This window comes from Vidua chalybeata, chromosome 1, assembly GCF_026979565.1.
Source record: "Vidua chalybeata isolate OUT-0048 chromosome 1, bVidCha1 merged haplotype, whole genome shotgun sequence".
Classification (NCBI taxonomy): Eukaryota; Metazoa; Chordata; class Aves; order Passeriformes; family Viduidae; genus Vidua; species Vidua chalybeata.
In genome coordinates, this window is record NC_071530.1 from 58,788,490 (window position 1) to 58,805,923 (window position 17,434).

Below are 17,434 nucleotides of genomic sequence, written 5' to 3' on the forward strand. Positions count from 1 at the left end.
GCAACATTCTGTTGCAGAAATGCTGTTGTTCCAAAATAATTTCCTCTGCCCATTTACCTTTGCTGCAGATACTTATAATTTATCATAAGCACTTGAGAAACTTACGTCCAAGTACCATTTTTACTGCTCATGCAGATACCAGAATCCCAGTAGTTGCTTTGATGCCTAAATTCCATTAGCAGTCAGACACCCTTTATCCTGTCTATAAAATTGTTTATAAAATGAAGAATGGGGTACTTCAGAAATCATACTGTATTGTTGACCCACACTCTTCACTGATGACTGACCAAAAAAAAAAAAAAAATAGCAGTGACAATATCCTTTCTTAATGAAGCAGGCACATTAAATCCCTTATGGTGGTACTATCTATTGTTAAAACCCAAAAATGTTTTCTTCAAGCAGAGCAAAATGTTGGAAACAAAACAGTATTTTCCAAAAACCAAACTGAAACCAAAAAATCCCCAGCATATTTAAAAAAACCCTCAAAGCAAAAAAAAAAAAAAAAAAAAAAAAAAAAACAAACCCAAACACAAACAAACAAAAAAAAAACCAAAAAAAAAAACCTCAAAACCACATACAAAACAAATACCAAAAAAAAACCCACCAAAAATAACAAGCTAGCAAGAGTAATCAGTCCCTTAGATGAATCATTAGGTTGCTCTGTGTAATTTCCTTTCCTCTCTCATATGATGCAGAGAAAAACAGATGCAAAAAGCATAGCTCACTGTTGATCTGGTTCTTTAAGAGTTTAGAAACTTCTTTTATCCATTTTTCTCTGGGCAAACTGCATTATCATTAGTGCTTCTGGTTTTCCCATAGTGTAGAGTATCTATCAGATTCCAGCAGTCATATACAGGCCTGTATTAAAATATAGCAGAGGATGTTTTTACCCCACGTACTGACTCCTGTCTACATCCAATGCCAATGTCTACACCCCTTCTCTTCCTCCAGCTTGAGAGTCACTTAACTGAAGGGTGGAAATAACTCATCAAATGTATTTTGGGGGAAAGCAACAAAATCCACCCTTTTGCTAAGCAGGGGTGGAAGCAGTGAAAAATGATTGAAGCTGCAGGGGAAAAAAAAGCCATAAGCTTGCTCTGGAGAGGGGGAAAGAGCAGGAGGAGTGGAGAGAGCAGATGACTAATGAGATAATGAGCCTCCCCCAAACCTCCCCACCAGCCCATTCAGAACCGTATGGTGACCTTCCCCAATGGCAGTTTCCTGCTTGTGTGAAACAGAATGCAGTTTAGGGAGAATAACTGTAGGTTTTTTGTGGCAGGGGATGCCAGGCACAGATGGAAAACCAGGCTTTCCTGGCATTGCTGGGCATCCCGGAGAAGTGGTAAGTAGGGTTATCATTATCTCTGGTCACCTGACACACACTGGCTCCCAAACCTACCTCTTACAGATCAGTAGGATCAGTGCTTGCTAGCAGAGTGTGAAGAGCTGGGGATGTGTTTGTCGTGCTTAACCTGGAGCAGTTACCTCAGACAAAAAACACAGAAGCAGAGTGTAACTTGCCCATGCCTCCCTCATTAATCAGAAGAGATACAGGCATCTCCAGAGGCTAGTTCTGATTCCTCAATGCTCCTTCTGCTTTTAATTATTCAGAAACCAGCTCTGTCTTTAATTAGAGGAAATCCAGCAGGCTCATAGGTGATTTTAATGTATTTATCATGCTTAAGACCCTCGACGATTACAGTGTGCTTTGCTTGGGAAGTCCCATGGCTCATTCCCTGGCTCCTTCCTCTCACTTGTGCCAGATAAGTGTCTGCATTTCTAGCACAGGGAGTTCTACAGAGGGGCTGATCAAGCTTAGAAATTAGCTGCCTGAAAGATAACAGTTTAGTTCCCCTGTCTTCTCCGTCTGGTCCCCTGGAAAATCCCAGACACAGCTGATGTGGTTGATGCCAGAAAAGGACAAGCACAGCCAGGGATGGCTGATTTCAGTGCAATGAAAGAAAGGTTCACTGGATTAATTCCCAGCTAATGAAATGTTTTATGCCCATTTGCTTCTAGTTGTCTGCGAACTCTGTCAAAAGTTCTGGGAAATACTTTTAAACATCAAACCTTCAGAAGATCTGAGTTGGCCCCATGTGTGTTTTGAGAGAGCTGGGGATTGATTGTTCTGTACATGAAAATCACTGCTGTACTCTTTTGTGAAGCAAGGGAGAGTACATTTCATAATCTCACCTTTTAAATCACTTACGCTCTTTTTTTTTTTTCCTTTTTTTTTTTTTTTTAATCACCTGAAGGGTCCAAAAGGAGAGAAGGGTGACCCAGGACCTCGGGTGAGATTGTGTGGATTTCATTATTTTTGAAAACCTATATGAAATGTAGTGCTTAGTGTATGGGTTTTCCACATGTAATGCTTTTGAAATAGGGTGAACCAGGACAGGACGGGAGCAGTATTGTGGGACCACCTGGACCACCAGGACCACCGGGGCCAGTCATAGCAATACCTGAGGTAAGTGTGCATGTTGAGCATTGAGGTCTATAACTCCCCTTACAGAGAAGAGGGCACAAGTGGCTAACACACTGGCGATTTTGCTGCTCACATTCAGGTCATAAGTCTACTCCTCAAAACAAAAGAATCTCAATATGTCTCCGTATCAAATGGATTTGTTTTGAAAATATTAGACTGGAAGAAAGTGCTTAACTACAAGAGTTATGAGGTCATATTGAACATCTCTTTAGGTGGTTCTGCAGAAGTTGTGAGCATCAAATAGAAACCAACAGAGAAATACAAAACTGGGAATATTTAACAAAGCAAAGCATCTGAGGCACAGTAGTATGTGGGGGAGAGTCGTTTCCTGATAGTTGTCCACTGTACAAACCAGAGCACTGACTCTGGAAGCAACAAGGGATAAAATAGTAGAAGCCCATAAAAACTCTTCAGTATGCTTTAGATGCAGGTATATTTTCAGTTAGTTTTGCAGTGTGTGCATCAGCCTTTGCAAAAAACAGTACTATATGCAGTAATGAAGGCTGGAGATCAGGATGAATCCCACTTGGAGATGACAACAAAAATCTTAGTAGTTGGCCTGGTGTGACATTAAGATCTGGAGGAACTGTGAGTGACTGCAGGAAACTTCACCTCTGAGAGGTGGAGGTGCCTGAATCAGACAGACATGTCCATAGGAATGCATATAAGGGCAGTAAGAAGAGTTTTGTAATTGCAAGAAGAGAAAATGCCCAGCTGAGAAATCTGTGTTAAGGGGAGCTTGGCACCATCATTATCATAAAGCTGAACTACACGTTACCTTTTTTGACTGAAACAACTGGGCTTTCACTTAGGCTTCTGCTGCCAATACCAAATATAGCATTAATTTGCATCCCATAGACCACATCACACGTCCTAACAGAAGTGATTTTTTCTTTACTGAATTTACTGGGAATCCATGCAGAATACTAGGATCTTGGATCCTGAGTCTTGGATGAGCAGAGTTATAGACTCACAGAAATGTTGGTTGTGCTCAAAGTCCTGCTCATCGTGGGACTGTCAGCAGCTCTACACTTTATCACAATTCTGTTGGAGTTTCTAGGGAACTGCTCAATAGCTGTGATAGAAATGCTGATGTAAAATTCATGTTTTTTCTCACAGCCCTGCCATGGTGCCACTGTGGGGCCTTAACTCTTATCAGTGACTAAACAGTTGTTTGCAATAAAAATGAACCTCAATGTGTTGCTCCTTAGCTTATTAATACTTGAAAAAAACCCACTGTGACAGCCTCAGAGGGTGGACAGTACATATAAAGAACATAAAAAGATTATTGAAGCTGACATAACTAATGACACTCGCTTACTGGAGGCCGCATGGCTCCCTACATGTCCTAGTCACAGTCCACACATCTGTCAAACATGTAGCTATGTCTGAAGAAACCTAAAGTGCATCCTCTGAATCCTCCAGATCCCCTGTATGAATTACTTTTACCATGTATTACAGAAATGTATAGAGCCTGGTAGAATTTTTATTGCATTAGGTGTATTAATATAGAAACCCATTTCCTCCTCTAAGCACTTTTGGGTTTTAGAAGTAAGCTCTTTTTAAAAATTGAGAGCATTTATGGCTTTATAGACATTTGTAGTAGAGGTGTTCTGGGGAGGTACAGCAAGAGCTGTCAAATCCTCTGTATTGTTAATCAGAATATTTCTCTGAGAACTTGGTGTACTGGATTTTGATTCAGTTAATGAAGCTTGTGTGGAAGTATCCATCACTATGTATGGCATTGAATTCTTCCTATCTTACAAAAATGCTTGTGTAAGAACAGGACATTTGTTTGCAATAAGTTTGCTGAGATAGACATTAAATTATCCAAGTGCATTTTGTTGACTCAGTCTCTCATCTCTCATAGTAAGCTTCAAATATGGAAAAGAACTGTTGCAAGCAGACCTATCAATTGCAGTTGGAATTGCAGAACTAAAATAAATAACACTGCCAGCTGTTGTAATATGGATATTGGCTTGATGTGGGTAGAGCAGCAGAGACAAGTGTTCTGAGTGAACCATTGGGCACTTAGGGAGATTACTCTCCAGGTCAGGGTCATTCATTTAACTATTGTGTAGCCAAGAACAGTACTTCTTGGCCTACAGAAGTCCAATGGACTTATCCATCAGAGCTGGAAAGAAGTTTTCTTAAGAAGGTCTGTGTGGCTACAACTAAACCAACTTTATGTCACTTGATGAAAAAAATAAGCAAATAAAGAGTTTGTTCAGTTTCAGCGCTGTTGAAATATTTAGAGCTGACATGGACAGCTGTGGCCCAGGGCCAGGCTTCACCAGTAAGTATCTGGCTGATAGCACATTGATTGAACTGCACTGAAAAGTGGACCTTGTTTTCCTTCTCATTTCACCTGGTCCCTATGTGAATGGAAGAGATTTGGTTCCTTCAAGAACCACTTCTCATACCATGAAGATAAGTGTTAGGGGAAAACTGAGGTCTGCAGTGGAACCTATCCATTTCCAGGCTTCCTGAGTTCCCACCAGCAATGTGGGTCTCAGAGGCTTTCTGTCCTTGCTGCCTCCTCTGTTGCCTCCTGTGATTGATCAGGAAGTCTGCTCTGACTCATCATGTTTTAAAAAAAAACATGTCCCTCTGTTTGCTGCTGTTTGATATTCCAAAACACTAAAATCAATATTTCTCATCCTATACTGGCTATTTCACTCTTTCAGAGCATAGTTGCTGATACTCAGTGCATTTTCATGAATGGAATCATGATAACCAGAAAACCATAATATTTGTTGCTATGATTTTATCACACAAATTTAGTTTGGTATAGTACAGAAGTAATTTTGAATAGAGAAATGTTATTGGATTTAAATTTCAAACTTTTAAACCTTTATCTTTGGCTGGGACTATTCACCCATAGTTTAGTTACAAGAAACAAAAGTCACAAAGAAAGGTTAATGTTGAGGGTGTAAAGCGGATGTCAAAAGATTTTGTTCAATCTGTTCTTTCTGTAATTCTGACAAGGCCATATTCATGCCTTTTGGATACAAAGCTGAAGGTTTGTTTAGAAATCAACCCAGATAATCATCCTAAAATATAACAGTGAAGAAAATACGGAAAACAATGTTGTCTTTACTATTGTAGTCAGCACTTTCTGAACTAATTCAGTGTGCTGAAGAGTTATATTGCTGGATTGTTGTTATTAAAGCTGTTTGCACACTCAAACCCAAGGATGAATAGTTATATACCTGGAAGAGGTTATGAAGAATGCAATCTTTTCCTCTAATCATCACTCTTCTACCTTTTGTTTTCAAATGTTCTTCAGCATTATGTACAGCTTTCTGACTTCCAATGACAATTTCCATTTGCAGATCAACTGTATGTGTAAAATTTACAATGTGCCTGATCCCAAACTCAGCAAAGCCTTTGGGATTCTTTTCACTGACTTCAATATAGTTTGGATTGAGCCCAAAAACAACGAATAATGAGTGATTCCACAATGAAAAGACCATGTAAACCTAGGGCTCCTGGATTTCTGCCACCAGATAAAGCAGAACAATTGCAGCAGCAGGATTCTTTTATTACTGTCATTAAAGTAGCAGCCCATTTCCTGTTCCTTTTCTGGGGCATGTAAAACTGGAAATAGAGTGGGACCAAGTGCATCATACTATCCCTGAAGAGTGCAGCAGAGTTCATGCAACCTGGGAGATGGAGTGCTGCCTGTAGGATCTAAACTCTATTTTTACTTGACAATTTTTCTGGTGGTTTTTGTAGAACATGAGGACAGGGAGTAGAAAGAAGAACCCAGGAGAAGCAGCAAGCTTTAGTTGTATGAATTATTCAACATGACCTCAAAGTACAGAAAGCTGACTATACACTGCCATGCTCAGATGACAGTGGATAGGATAGGGTAGGGTAGGGTAGGGTAGGGTAGGGTAGGGTAGGGTAGGATAGGATAGGATAGGATAGGATAGGATAGGATAGGATAGGATAGGATAGGATAGGATAGGATAGGATAGGATAGGATGTGTGATCTGGATTCGAAAAATAGTATTCAGAAACTCTTAGGATTATTGGAAGTGATCTCTGGAGGGCATATGGTCAAACTCCTATTCAAAGCAAGGTAGTTTCAAACTCAATTCCTGGATACTGTATTCATAACAAATGTTGGAAAATATTGGTGGTCTGTTCATGTTGATCTACACATGGTTGCAGGCAGTAAAAGAGGCATTCAAATCTCACAAAACCTCAGTGACAACGTGTTTATTCATGGGCTAAGTAAATCCCTGGCACCTGAAGGCATGCCCTGTCCTGGCATTGAGGAGTGACCAGAGCTGGACCAGAGCTCCAAAGGTCCCTGTTCACCTTCATTATTAGGATTCTGTAATCAAATTCGCATACAATTCTGTAATCAAGTCACATAGCACTGGCATAAAAAGTATTTTGTTCAGTTCTGCTTGAGACTTCAACTAGAAATGCTAGGCTCCTGTGTATGAGTTTAGTCTCACACAAGTTATAGCTGTGAATGAAAAACTAGGAATTTCATGAGAGAACAAGATGTAAAAATCAGGTTCTCTTCTACCTGCAAAATAGTTCAGTCAAATACTTGAAATCCTGAATGCCTGGTCATGATTGGTAATGATTTCAAGTTCCTAGAATTGGATCCAAAGAGAAATGTGCCTTTTCCAAGCTGTAGAGTCTATTCAAACTTGCCGAAAAGTGTACAATATATTGCAATTTGCAAAATCTTAACCACCACAAATTAAGCACCCCACTTTACAGCTAGTTTCATTTGTGAATTCTAGTTTGTATATTTCATCTGTTTTCTTGTTGGTGAGCACTGTGATCTCTTCCACATTCAACCCCTGATGAAACAAGGAAAGTCAGAATATTCATAGCCAGTAGCAGAATTTCACTCTACATTGCTTAAGTTTGCAAAAACTTTGTATCTTATTATTACAGCTGTCCCAAAACAAATATTTGCTGAATCTGTCGTTGAACTGGGAAGATGGGCATTAGCTCCAGCAGCAGCTAGTAACCTGTTTCTGCTAGCCTAGCATGGCTCTTTCCACTTGTTAATCCATAGCACAACTTCATGTTATTGTGGCTGCATCCAGCCATGCTTATGGTAAAACAGTTTTCATGGAAGAGTATTTTCATGTATGTCTCAAAGACCTGGTTCTCCTAATCCCTGGATGTAATAGGATGCCAGGACAGTATGGGTCCCCTTGTGTGAGCTCTACCACAGTACTTGCCACAGGTGATCCAAATCTTTGTTTTGTGATAGATGTTAGAGTCACATTCCCATAAAATAGAAGTAGGTCCTGTAGCTTGAAGAGCAGTTGCAGTGAGAAAGATTTGAACCTCAGTCTCAAAGCTCTAACTCTAATCAGGAAAGAGGTGCAGTCGCATAGTGAGTGGGGAAATAAGCATTCTGCTGATCTGAACCAGAATTAAAGTGTCTCTCTGCAGTTACCAGAGCAGGGCAATCTTAAATGTGACCGATATAAATCCCAATCTGTAATTCTATTCACAGCCTATTACACAATCCGTTTTCTATCCGAAGACATGCAGGACCAAAATGGGAAAGGTGGGCGGCTTCTCTGGTCTCTGTGCCAGTATCTGGAAAAGATTCAGAGGGGGCTGAATAATGGTTGCATGCCTTTCTTATGTAGAAAATGTCATCCTTTTTCAGTCTTTTCTGGATCTCTGCCTCAACAGTTTTTGATAGTACATACTAAGTTAGAAGCATAGGGTGTTGTGGAGGTTCACACCTTTACTGTCAACTGAATGAAGTTCTTAATTCAGTAGCAGATGAGTTGATATTCACAAATCACACAATACATGAAAAATGCATGCTCTGTTTTGCAAGTCTGTAATATGTGTTTGTAAGAGTGTGAGTTTTTTCATTTTGCAGGGGCCAGATGGCATGCCAGGTCTATCAGGATTTCCTGTAAGTATTAATTGCCTAGGATTTAAACATATTTCCTAGGATTTAAAAATATTTTTCAATATAGTTTAATATTTTTTAAAATGTATATTATACACAATTTGCATGAAGTCTAATAAATTTTCACATAGGATGCTGCAGGTCTTAGGAAATTAAAAATTTCAATTTCAAGTTAGAAATTTATTCTGTTGGAAATGAAGTATACTCCACTAGGCTTATCTCAGTGTCAGTTCTGTAGTTTAAATCTGGGTGTAATTAATGGAAAGTTACTACCTAAGGAAGACCTGTGCTATATAGGGGAAACAAATAGAACAAATGGACTTCTAAATGTTATCTGCATATACATATATGTAAATGTGTTATTCCTCAGGCTTTTTTGTCGCCACTACAGTTTATCCTTTAGGAAATATTTATGATTTTTCTTAATAACATACCATGGCTACCATATAAGCATTTCACAACCATAGTATCAAACTATGCTACATACCTATTCTGCTCAGACTGCCATACATGTATAAGAATCTTCATTAATGACTTAGACATGGGACTTGGAGGGATACCAAGTTTCAGATGATACAAAATTGGGAGGAGCTGTTAACTCCCTCCAAGGCAGAAAGAGCCTGCAGAGATACCTGCATAAACCAGAGGGCTGAAAGTTCACCAGCTGTATGACGTTCAACAAGGGAAAGGGGCAGATTCTGCACCTGGGATGGTCACCCTGGTTGTGTATGTAGACCAGGGAATGAGATGCTGGAAAACAGTGCCAGGGAAAGAGACCTAGAGGTCCTGGTTGGTGGTAAGTTGAATATGAGTCAGCAGTACCCTGGAATCCAGGAGGGCCAACTGTGTCCTGGAGGGCATCAGGTATAGCATCACCAGGTGGGCAAGGGAGGTGATTGTTCCACTGTGCTCTGTAATTGGACAGCCTCACCTTGAATGCTGGAGACCATTTTGGGTGCCACAATGTAAGAAAGACATTAAACTGTTAGAGAGTGTCCAAAGGAGGGCTGTGAAGATGGTGAAGGGCCTTGAAAGGAAGCCATGTGAGGAGCAGCTGAGGTCATTTGGCCAGTTCAGCCTGGAGAAGAGGAGACCAAGGGGAGACCTTATTGCAGTCAACAATTTCTTTGTGAGGGGAAGAGGAGGGGCAGGCACAGATCTCTTCTCTGTGGTGACCAGTGACAGGACCTGAGAGAGTGGCCTGAAGTTGTGTCAGGGGAGGTTTAGGTTGGATACTGGGAAAAGGTTCTTCACCCACAGGTTTGTTGGGCACTGGAACAGGCTCCACAGGGAAATGGTGAAGCACCAAGCCTGACAGAATTCAAGGAGTGTTTAGACATTGCGCTCAGGCACATGGTGTGACTCTTGGGGTGTCCTGGGTAGAGCCAAGAGTTAGACTTTGATGATCCTTGTAGGTCTCTTCCAATCCAGAATATTCTGTGATTCTGTGATTATTTGGCTTATGACTTCAGATAGTATTGTTCTAATTATTGTATTCATATTCTGTGTAGTGTGATGGAATTACTTTCCTTGTTATTATCGTTCTACAGTTCAGAGCATGCATATGGTCTCAGGATCCTTTGTCTATCGCCTGAGAACAATTAAGCCGAAAACTGGGAAAGCTGATAAAAGATGTCAATAAAATGCTGGCAAATTGCCTAAAATTCTACAGAAGGTTGCTTTCAGAGTCTTGAGTATTGTGGACTGCATGGAAAACTAAAGAAAGGGGAAAAAGCTCCTTAAAATATATATTTCATTTGAAAAAGAGCTGATAACATTTAGAAGGTGATATAAGGAATTCTTTGTCCCTTGTAGAATTTCTACAGCAATGAAAATACCATTCTTGTTCTCACTTCATGTCTTTTATTTATCTCTTGACAAATGCAGAAATTATGTAAACTTGAGTTTAGGTAAAAAGAATGCTTTTGAATGCTCTTGGAAGATTGTAAAGTACAATTTGATCTGATGGGAATGCTTTCCCCACAAAACAGATAAAGAAATCATCTTGTTTTCAAATACATAAACTCTATTTCACATACTCTTTTGTTCTCTTTTTTTTTTTTTTTTTTTTTACATACTGTTAAAAGTATACCTTCAGAAATTCCGTTGAAAATCAGTCTGGCTGAATGATCATGGAGAGAAAGAGGATTGAGTGCAGAAGAAATAGAGAATTTTAGGCTGAATTTATATTTTTATTAATGTTTGCATATTTCCCTTTGTGAATGTATGTGTCATCTGCACTGTGATAAACATCAGGCATTTTTCATTTTGGTCTTTCTAAAAAATTTTCCGTATGTGATATCTGGTTTAGGGAATAACTTTATTCGGAGAGCAATTTAGTCTTGTAAGAATTCTTAGATTGCAACAAGAGTGATTTAAGGTCAAGTTTGCCAGTAACTTAAAATTACATTTAGTAAAATAACTTAGCTCCCTATTCTTCACAAATATCACTATGGATTTATGTACTTGTTTTTGCCTAGGGTCCTCGAGGTCCAAAGGGTGACACTGGTTTGCCTGGTTCACGAGGACCTAAAGGACAGCAGGTATGAAAAAATGCATAGGGGAAAGTATATGCTGAGAAATCTGTTAGATGACAAGTACTTAGTGACATTAAAAGTTTAATGATTCTAATTTTGGTAGGAATTGTGATTTTAATAAGTTCATGTGAAAAATGTACTGGGGAGAATATGAAAATGCTAAATGGCATCCCCTGATATAATCTCACCAAGAACTAATCTTCCTGCCCTAGTGTTGAAATTCATCAGCTCAGTATGCACTTATCATGTTAAGTCTCTTTAAACATTAAACATGAACTGACCTCTTCTTGACAGCTGATTGTTGTGCTGACACCCTGGGATCCTATCCAAAAGCCCAAACAAAAAAAAGATCAAACTTTTCCTCCTCCTATGCCAGAAAGGGCTTTGCCTACAGAAAGAAGACTGCAACTTTCAATTCCCAAAGAAAGTATAAGACTTGACGAGCTCTCTTCTTAAGATTCTTTCTCTTGTTTCTTCACAAAAAGTCTGTATTTTATAGCACTGCTGAGAGGTTACTAAAGACTGACTCTGCTCTTTTGCAAATACTGCAGCTGTTCCAGATTTTTCCCCTTCTTATCCACCTTCAGGAAGCAGAGGAGAAGAACATCTAATATCTTGGGGATACTAAAAAAGAAAAGCAAAAACACTTTCTGCTTGTTCTTTCTAAGTAGCTGAGCTCACTTTCTCACAAGTAATAGGAAGACTTGGAAATGGTTAATTATAGTTTAAATGGGATAGCAGATGAACAGCATTGTCATTGCTCAGAAGGAAAGCTCTCAGGCTGCATATACCAGTCCCTGTTTATCATAAGGTTTCCTGTTCTTTTACAAAATGCATTAAATGATCAAGCTCAGCCTTAGAACCAGTTGGGTGATTTTTGGTTTAGGTTGTGGAGCTATTTACTTTTGTTATTTTGTTCATGCTTTTCTTTGCTTCTGGTATCCACTCTGACAAGAACTCAAAGCTTTGAAAGCATTTAATTTTGGACACACCAAAAATATAGTGATGTATTTGATGGTGTTTCTGAGCTGTGAAAAGCAGGCTACACTCAAGAGTGATGAAGTTTGGGAACCACAGTGAAGCTCTACAGAAACCTTTACTTAGAGGATCATGAAATTCAACCTCTGGTCCATAAATTCTCACAGAAGATAAAGTCAATGAAGCCAACCAAGCCTCAGGGGGATTCCAAGGTATCCAAATTATCTTCAGGGAGACTTCAAAAACTCACAACAGTTTAAGAACCTGTGAGAAGAATTGATTTACAACACTTAAAGTTCATTGAAAGGTTTATAACCTGGACTGTCATTTTAATCAGCAATGCAATTGCTAGCTTCAAGCTAGATTTGTTCCCTAAGATCTTGGGAAAGATGTTGTAGCAAGCTGCTGAAGGTAGGAAGTGGAAAGTTACAGGTGAAAGATCTAGAGTGGGAACCATGCACTTAGCACTGAGAAGTGATAATCTGTGGTGGTGGAACAGGAATGGAGAGGGTTACAGTTTGAGTGCTGGGACCTGGCCTTTATTAAAGTTAATGAGGTTTCATCATGCCAGGCACATAGAGAGAATGATTCATGCTTTCCTGATCATAAAATCTGAACATTTACTGGTCTATCAAGATGGTGCATTTTCAGCAGGATTTACTGACCATTAAGGTGATGGTATACAAGAAGACACCAGTAACCTGTCTGCCTTTGGCAGAGACCTTTTGTGAAAACAGCATGTTTCACATAGTTACTCTAAGGAGAGCAAATCACGTCTTTTTATTTATTTTTTTTTTTAAATAAGAACTTATTAATCTCAGGGAGACAGTTTTAGTGTATTATGTTTTTAGAAAGATCATCTCTTTTCTTCCCAGAATCAAGATTCACCCTACTCATACTGATAACACTTTATGTTTGATATCACAGCATGACTAATCTGTCATGCTTCAAACAAAAGTAATGCTGCCTTGACTTCTTCTGATTCACTGGGAACTGCTTTGTAAACAGTAGTTACTCTGATAATTGCAGGGTGAAAAGGGAGAACCAGGAGCTATCATTTCTGCTGATGGATCTTTAACTGAATTATTAGGAAGAAAAGGAGAGAAGGTGAGCTAATGCTGTGTTGTGTTCCTCCAGAATTATTTGGTGGCCATGTTACCAGCCACCTCTGCTAGACATTGCAGGAGTTCTCCTTGTCATTGCTCTCTCTGTGTTGGTCCTCAACAGGGTGAAGCTGGAGTGATGGGACCAGTGGGACCAATGGTAAGATTATTCCAAAGATGAATGGTTTCTTATTTTTTAGTTTTGTTTTGGCCTTACTAAATGTAAAGGTAGTATGGTTTAGCTTTTCATTCCTTCTGAGTAGGGATGATAAGGAGTATTCGTGCTTCAGGGCCATCAGTGTTCTTCAGAAAAGAATGTGTTTGTTACATATGTGTTGCTGTAACTACTGACTTGATGCAGAGCTTAAATTCTGGTAGAGCAAATGTATCTGTTAATGTCTAAGCCATCAGTGAAATATTGTCAGATTTATGACTCTTGAGTGAACTGGGTTTGTTTAGCTCTGAAGATAAAAGACTGAGAGGAGCTCTAATTGCTCCCTGCTGTGGCCTGAAAGGGAATAATTTTAAAAAAGTCAGGTCCTTCTCAGAGATGCACAGGAAGAAGACAAGTAACAAAGATCAAAAGTTCCAGCTTGTGACATATATAGGTATAAAGGCAAAAATTCATGTTAAAAGTGATTAAACACAGAAATGGGTGCCCAGAGATGTGGATGCCAGCCTGGTCAGGGAGAGAGAAACGGCAATCATTTCTCACAGTGGCTTGTGAGAATTTTTAGGGAATTGTAGGAATGTGATAACTTGTTAGTATAAACAATCTGCAGGTGGTGTTTTTCCACCTTGTTTTTCTGTTCTTCTCAAGGACAGTGTGTGAGAAAGACGTTTTTATTAACTAGCTAATCGAGTAGAATGTATCGTATCGGTCTATATAAGCTGAAGAATCCTTTGTATAAAAGCTTCCTTTTTTCCTCTTGCAATTTGTTCTGAAACAAGGTGTTGAGTGGCATGACCTAACCTACAAGCCTAATGTACATGTTTGTCATGTAAGCAAGAGGTTGTGCAAGCGGATTGCTCTTTTTCCACCTAAATTAGTCTCTGTTTATATGATTTACATTAAAACAACTAACTGCATTTGCTCAATTTCTGTCAATGCCAATAAATTGCAACTGCGTTGGATTCTGAGAAAGCTGTACACCAGGCAGTAGAGTAGGACCATGTACCAAAATCAGGATTTAGAGGCCTTCTTTCAAGTATTTGGTCTGATACTTTTGACCGGACATGGAAGGTTGTAAGAAAGCACAATAAATTAGTTATAAAACAAGAACAGTGGCCCAGACCCAGCAGTGTTAGGGCACCAATTTCTTCTGTCTAGTATTCCAAAAATCAAGGATGTAAAGGATGTTTGTTTGCTTCTGCTTTTGACATAGCCTGGTCACTGTTGTGGCTTAGTGAATGTTAGTAGAGTGTTGACATTTCTGCACACCAGGGTGCATAGGAGATTTTTACATCAGTGTCTGTAGCCTTCCAAAGGGTATAACTGGGTGTGCTAAATAACTGCTTTTTTAATTACTGTGTATCAGAATCCCTGAGGAGGCTACCTTAACTTACCAGAAAGGATGTTCCTATCCTTCTCTTTGTATGACTGCAAGATGATCTCCCCCTTCAACTTGACACAATAACTTTGAATTAAAATGGACTTCAGAGATGACCTTGTGCACATCACTGCCTGGAGCAGGTCTCTTTAACTCAGAAACTTGTCAAGTGAAGTTTTCAAAAACTCTTAGGATAGAAATCCCACAACCTTTCTGGGCAGCACATTCCAGACATTTGACAAACATTGGAGTAAAAAAATTTTCCTTATATTTGTTTGGAATTCCTCATGTTCTGGCTTGTGTTCACTGCTACTTGCTGTGCATCCTTTTCCTCTCAGCCCCAAACTCTGTGTTTTACATCTCCTTTTATACTGCCACGAGTTGCTTCATACAGTTCAGCAAGCAGATAAGGAAGGTCTTGCTAGCACTGGTGGGAATGGTCACACTTCAGGAAAATTTGGCACATGGAGCCTGTCTCAAGGCTTTGCTCAGCCAGCTCTCTTCTGAGCACAGAACTCCCTTTTGATCATTGCTGCTAATGGGGCGATACAATTTGGTGTTTTCCCATAGAAAAAAAATACATCTGTACTTAGTGTGAGGCCTGTACAGCAAAAATATATAGACTTCATTTTTTATTACTTTGTGGAGCCTGGTGAGTCAGTCAAACTTGTATAAAGAAGGAATCATTCTGTTTCAACTATCAGCCCCATGAATCCACAAACCCAGGCTGGTGAGAGGCAAGTAGAAGCCTGGCACTGCATGAATTCTTAGGCCAATCCACAGATACTTCCTCATAGAGCCTGAGTAAAAAATAATTAGAAATAAAAAAAGGCAGGGGGTGGGGGGGGGAAAGAAGATGAGCAAAACATACATCTCTAACTTCCTTTTCTTTTCCTGACTGATGCATTTAATTTTTCTTCAATACATAGTGAGTCAGTTTTGAATTGCACACCCGACAAGGGTCTGGGAATGCAGACTTCAGACAGGTGACTGTAACATGCAGTCCTCAGCTTCTGAGATCACTCAGTAGAGCAAGCAGAGAGAGTGTTCTGTGCGGTCTCTATAGGCAGTCACAGACTGATTTTTAATATAGATATAAAACTGTTTCTTATTCTAAATAATGAAATATAGGTCAACAAAATGGGCCATAATCACTTTTTTTGTTGTTGTTCAGGGACCAATAGGACCTACTGGACCCAAAGGAGAACTTGGCTTCCCAGGACGCCCAGTATGTATTGTGCTCTCAAGTGGAATAAAGATAGGAAAGCTTGCTTCTGACACATACTAAATTATTTCTACTTATTTCAGGGCCGTCCAGGACAGAATGGACTGAGAGGTGTGAAAGGTGATCGAGGTGAAGCATTTAATGTAAGTTTTTTGTATTTCAATTAGTTGAAAAATAAAATCTGTTAAAATCTGAAGTCTGATTTATATTGATTCCTTTCAAATGATGATGGGACTAAAAAGATGAAATGTTCCAGAAATAATTGTGTTTCTGCTACTTTTCCTATCTAGCAGCAGTCTTTGAAAAGTCAGATTCTGGGTCTGTCTGGGCAGTTCTTGCAGATACACATAGTTGTGTCAGCTCCCAGGTGTAACAGTTATGTGTGCCACTCACTGCTACCATAGCAGCTTCAAATAACAAAGGATTTGGAATTCCAGTTTTTTTATATATGTCAAGGACTTTCTGATCCAGGCCACCAGTGTGATTTCTCATGATGTGAAGATACTCCCACAGGCTCTGACCTTTCTAGCCCAGGTACAAACAACACTTGAGCATATCACAGGGAAGTGGTATCTACCTTACTAACAAGGAGATACTCACTAATACCTGCGACCTGCTACGGTTGCTGTGTACATGTATTCAAAACAATGACCTCTGCACAGATGACAGCATATTCATGCTCACAACCTGTAATTGTGGAATGACAAGTGATGAACCAAGCACCTGTTGCTGCAAGTCTGTTCTCATTAAAAGATTTCAGACAAGTTGTCTCATGACAAACATTGAAACTGGACCGCACAAGAACTAGTACTGCTGAGCATAAACAATAAGCTTCACAACAGCAGTCATTTGTGTGGTTGTTCTGATGTCATGCGAAAATCTGTGCTAGTAAAATGGGTACCTATGTCACAACAGCAGCTAATGCTATTTTATCTGCATCAGAGATAATGCTGAAAAAAAATTACAAGGGTATGTTACTGTGTTAGCATAAAGTCAGTATCACTGTATTTCAGAAGAGAAATTTTTGTAAATTGATTCTGTTGTAGGAAGCCTCTGGTTCTAGTTTGTTCAAAAGAAAAAAAAATGGCACACAAAGTGCAAGGCACAAGTGTCTTGTCTATCTAGACAATAAATATAAGTGAGATTATACTGCTTTATGTGAGTAGCAGGGAGACTAATTGGTGAGTATCTTCACAGAATTAGTAAGTATTTAGGTATCTCCACAGTAAAAAAAGACCAGGTACTGAACGTGGCTTACACCCATAGAAGAAGGTATAAATAGAAATATAGTTCCTGGAAAGTGAAAACAAATTAGACAAATGCAAATTGGAAGAAAATGACAGGAAAAATTACTACCCACTGACAGAAAATATAAGAGTAGATTTTCCTTTCCTCCATAACTTCAAATAATATTAAAGTTCATTTTCTGGATTGTCTGCCTTAACCACACAAAAGCTATTGTAGCAAGTATAACTAGATGAAGTACATCAGGCTGACAGGTTAAAGCAAACAAGCAAACAAAAGAGGCTGCATGTTCTAGTAGTCCTTCCTGGAGTGCTCAGGGAAGATAAAATCTAATGGATCTCTAATTATTGATGAAATTACATATGTCACCATACAGAAAATTACATTGAAAGGTGAA

General features: G+C 39.2%; 1 protein-coding gene across 4 annotated transcripts in view; it reads left to right on the plus strand.

The window, feature by feature from the left end:
• COL15A1 (collagen type XV alpha 1 chain) overlaps positions 1–17,434 on the plus strand; it is a 114,256-nt gene that overhangs the window by 76,518 nt on the left and 20,304 nt on the right. For all 4 annotated transcript variants that reach the window (XM_053957625.1, XM_053957634.1, XM_053957642.1 and 1 more), the window contains 9 exons: positions 1,280–1,342; positions 2,256–2,291; positions 2,384–2,467; positions 8,367–8,402; positions 10,880–10,942; positions 12,944–13,021; positions 13,142–13,177; positions 15,742–15,795; positions 15,876–15,935. In XM_053957625.1, coding sequence (XP_053813600.1) covers positions 1,280–1,342; positions 2,256–2,291; positions 2,384–2,467; positions 8,367–8,402; positions 10,880–10,942; positions 12,944–13,021; positions 13,142–13,177; positions 15,742–15,795; positions 15,876–15,935 — 510 coding nt within the window. The remainder of the gene's footprint in view (positions 1–1,279; positions 1,343–2,255; positions 2,292–2,383; positions 2,468–8,366; positions 8,403–10,879; positions 10,943–12,943; positions 13,022–13,141; positions 13,178–15,741; positions 15,796–15,875; positions 15,936–17,434) is intronic.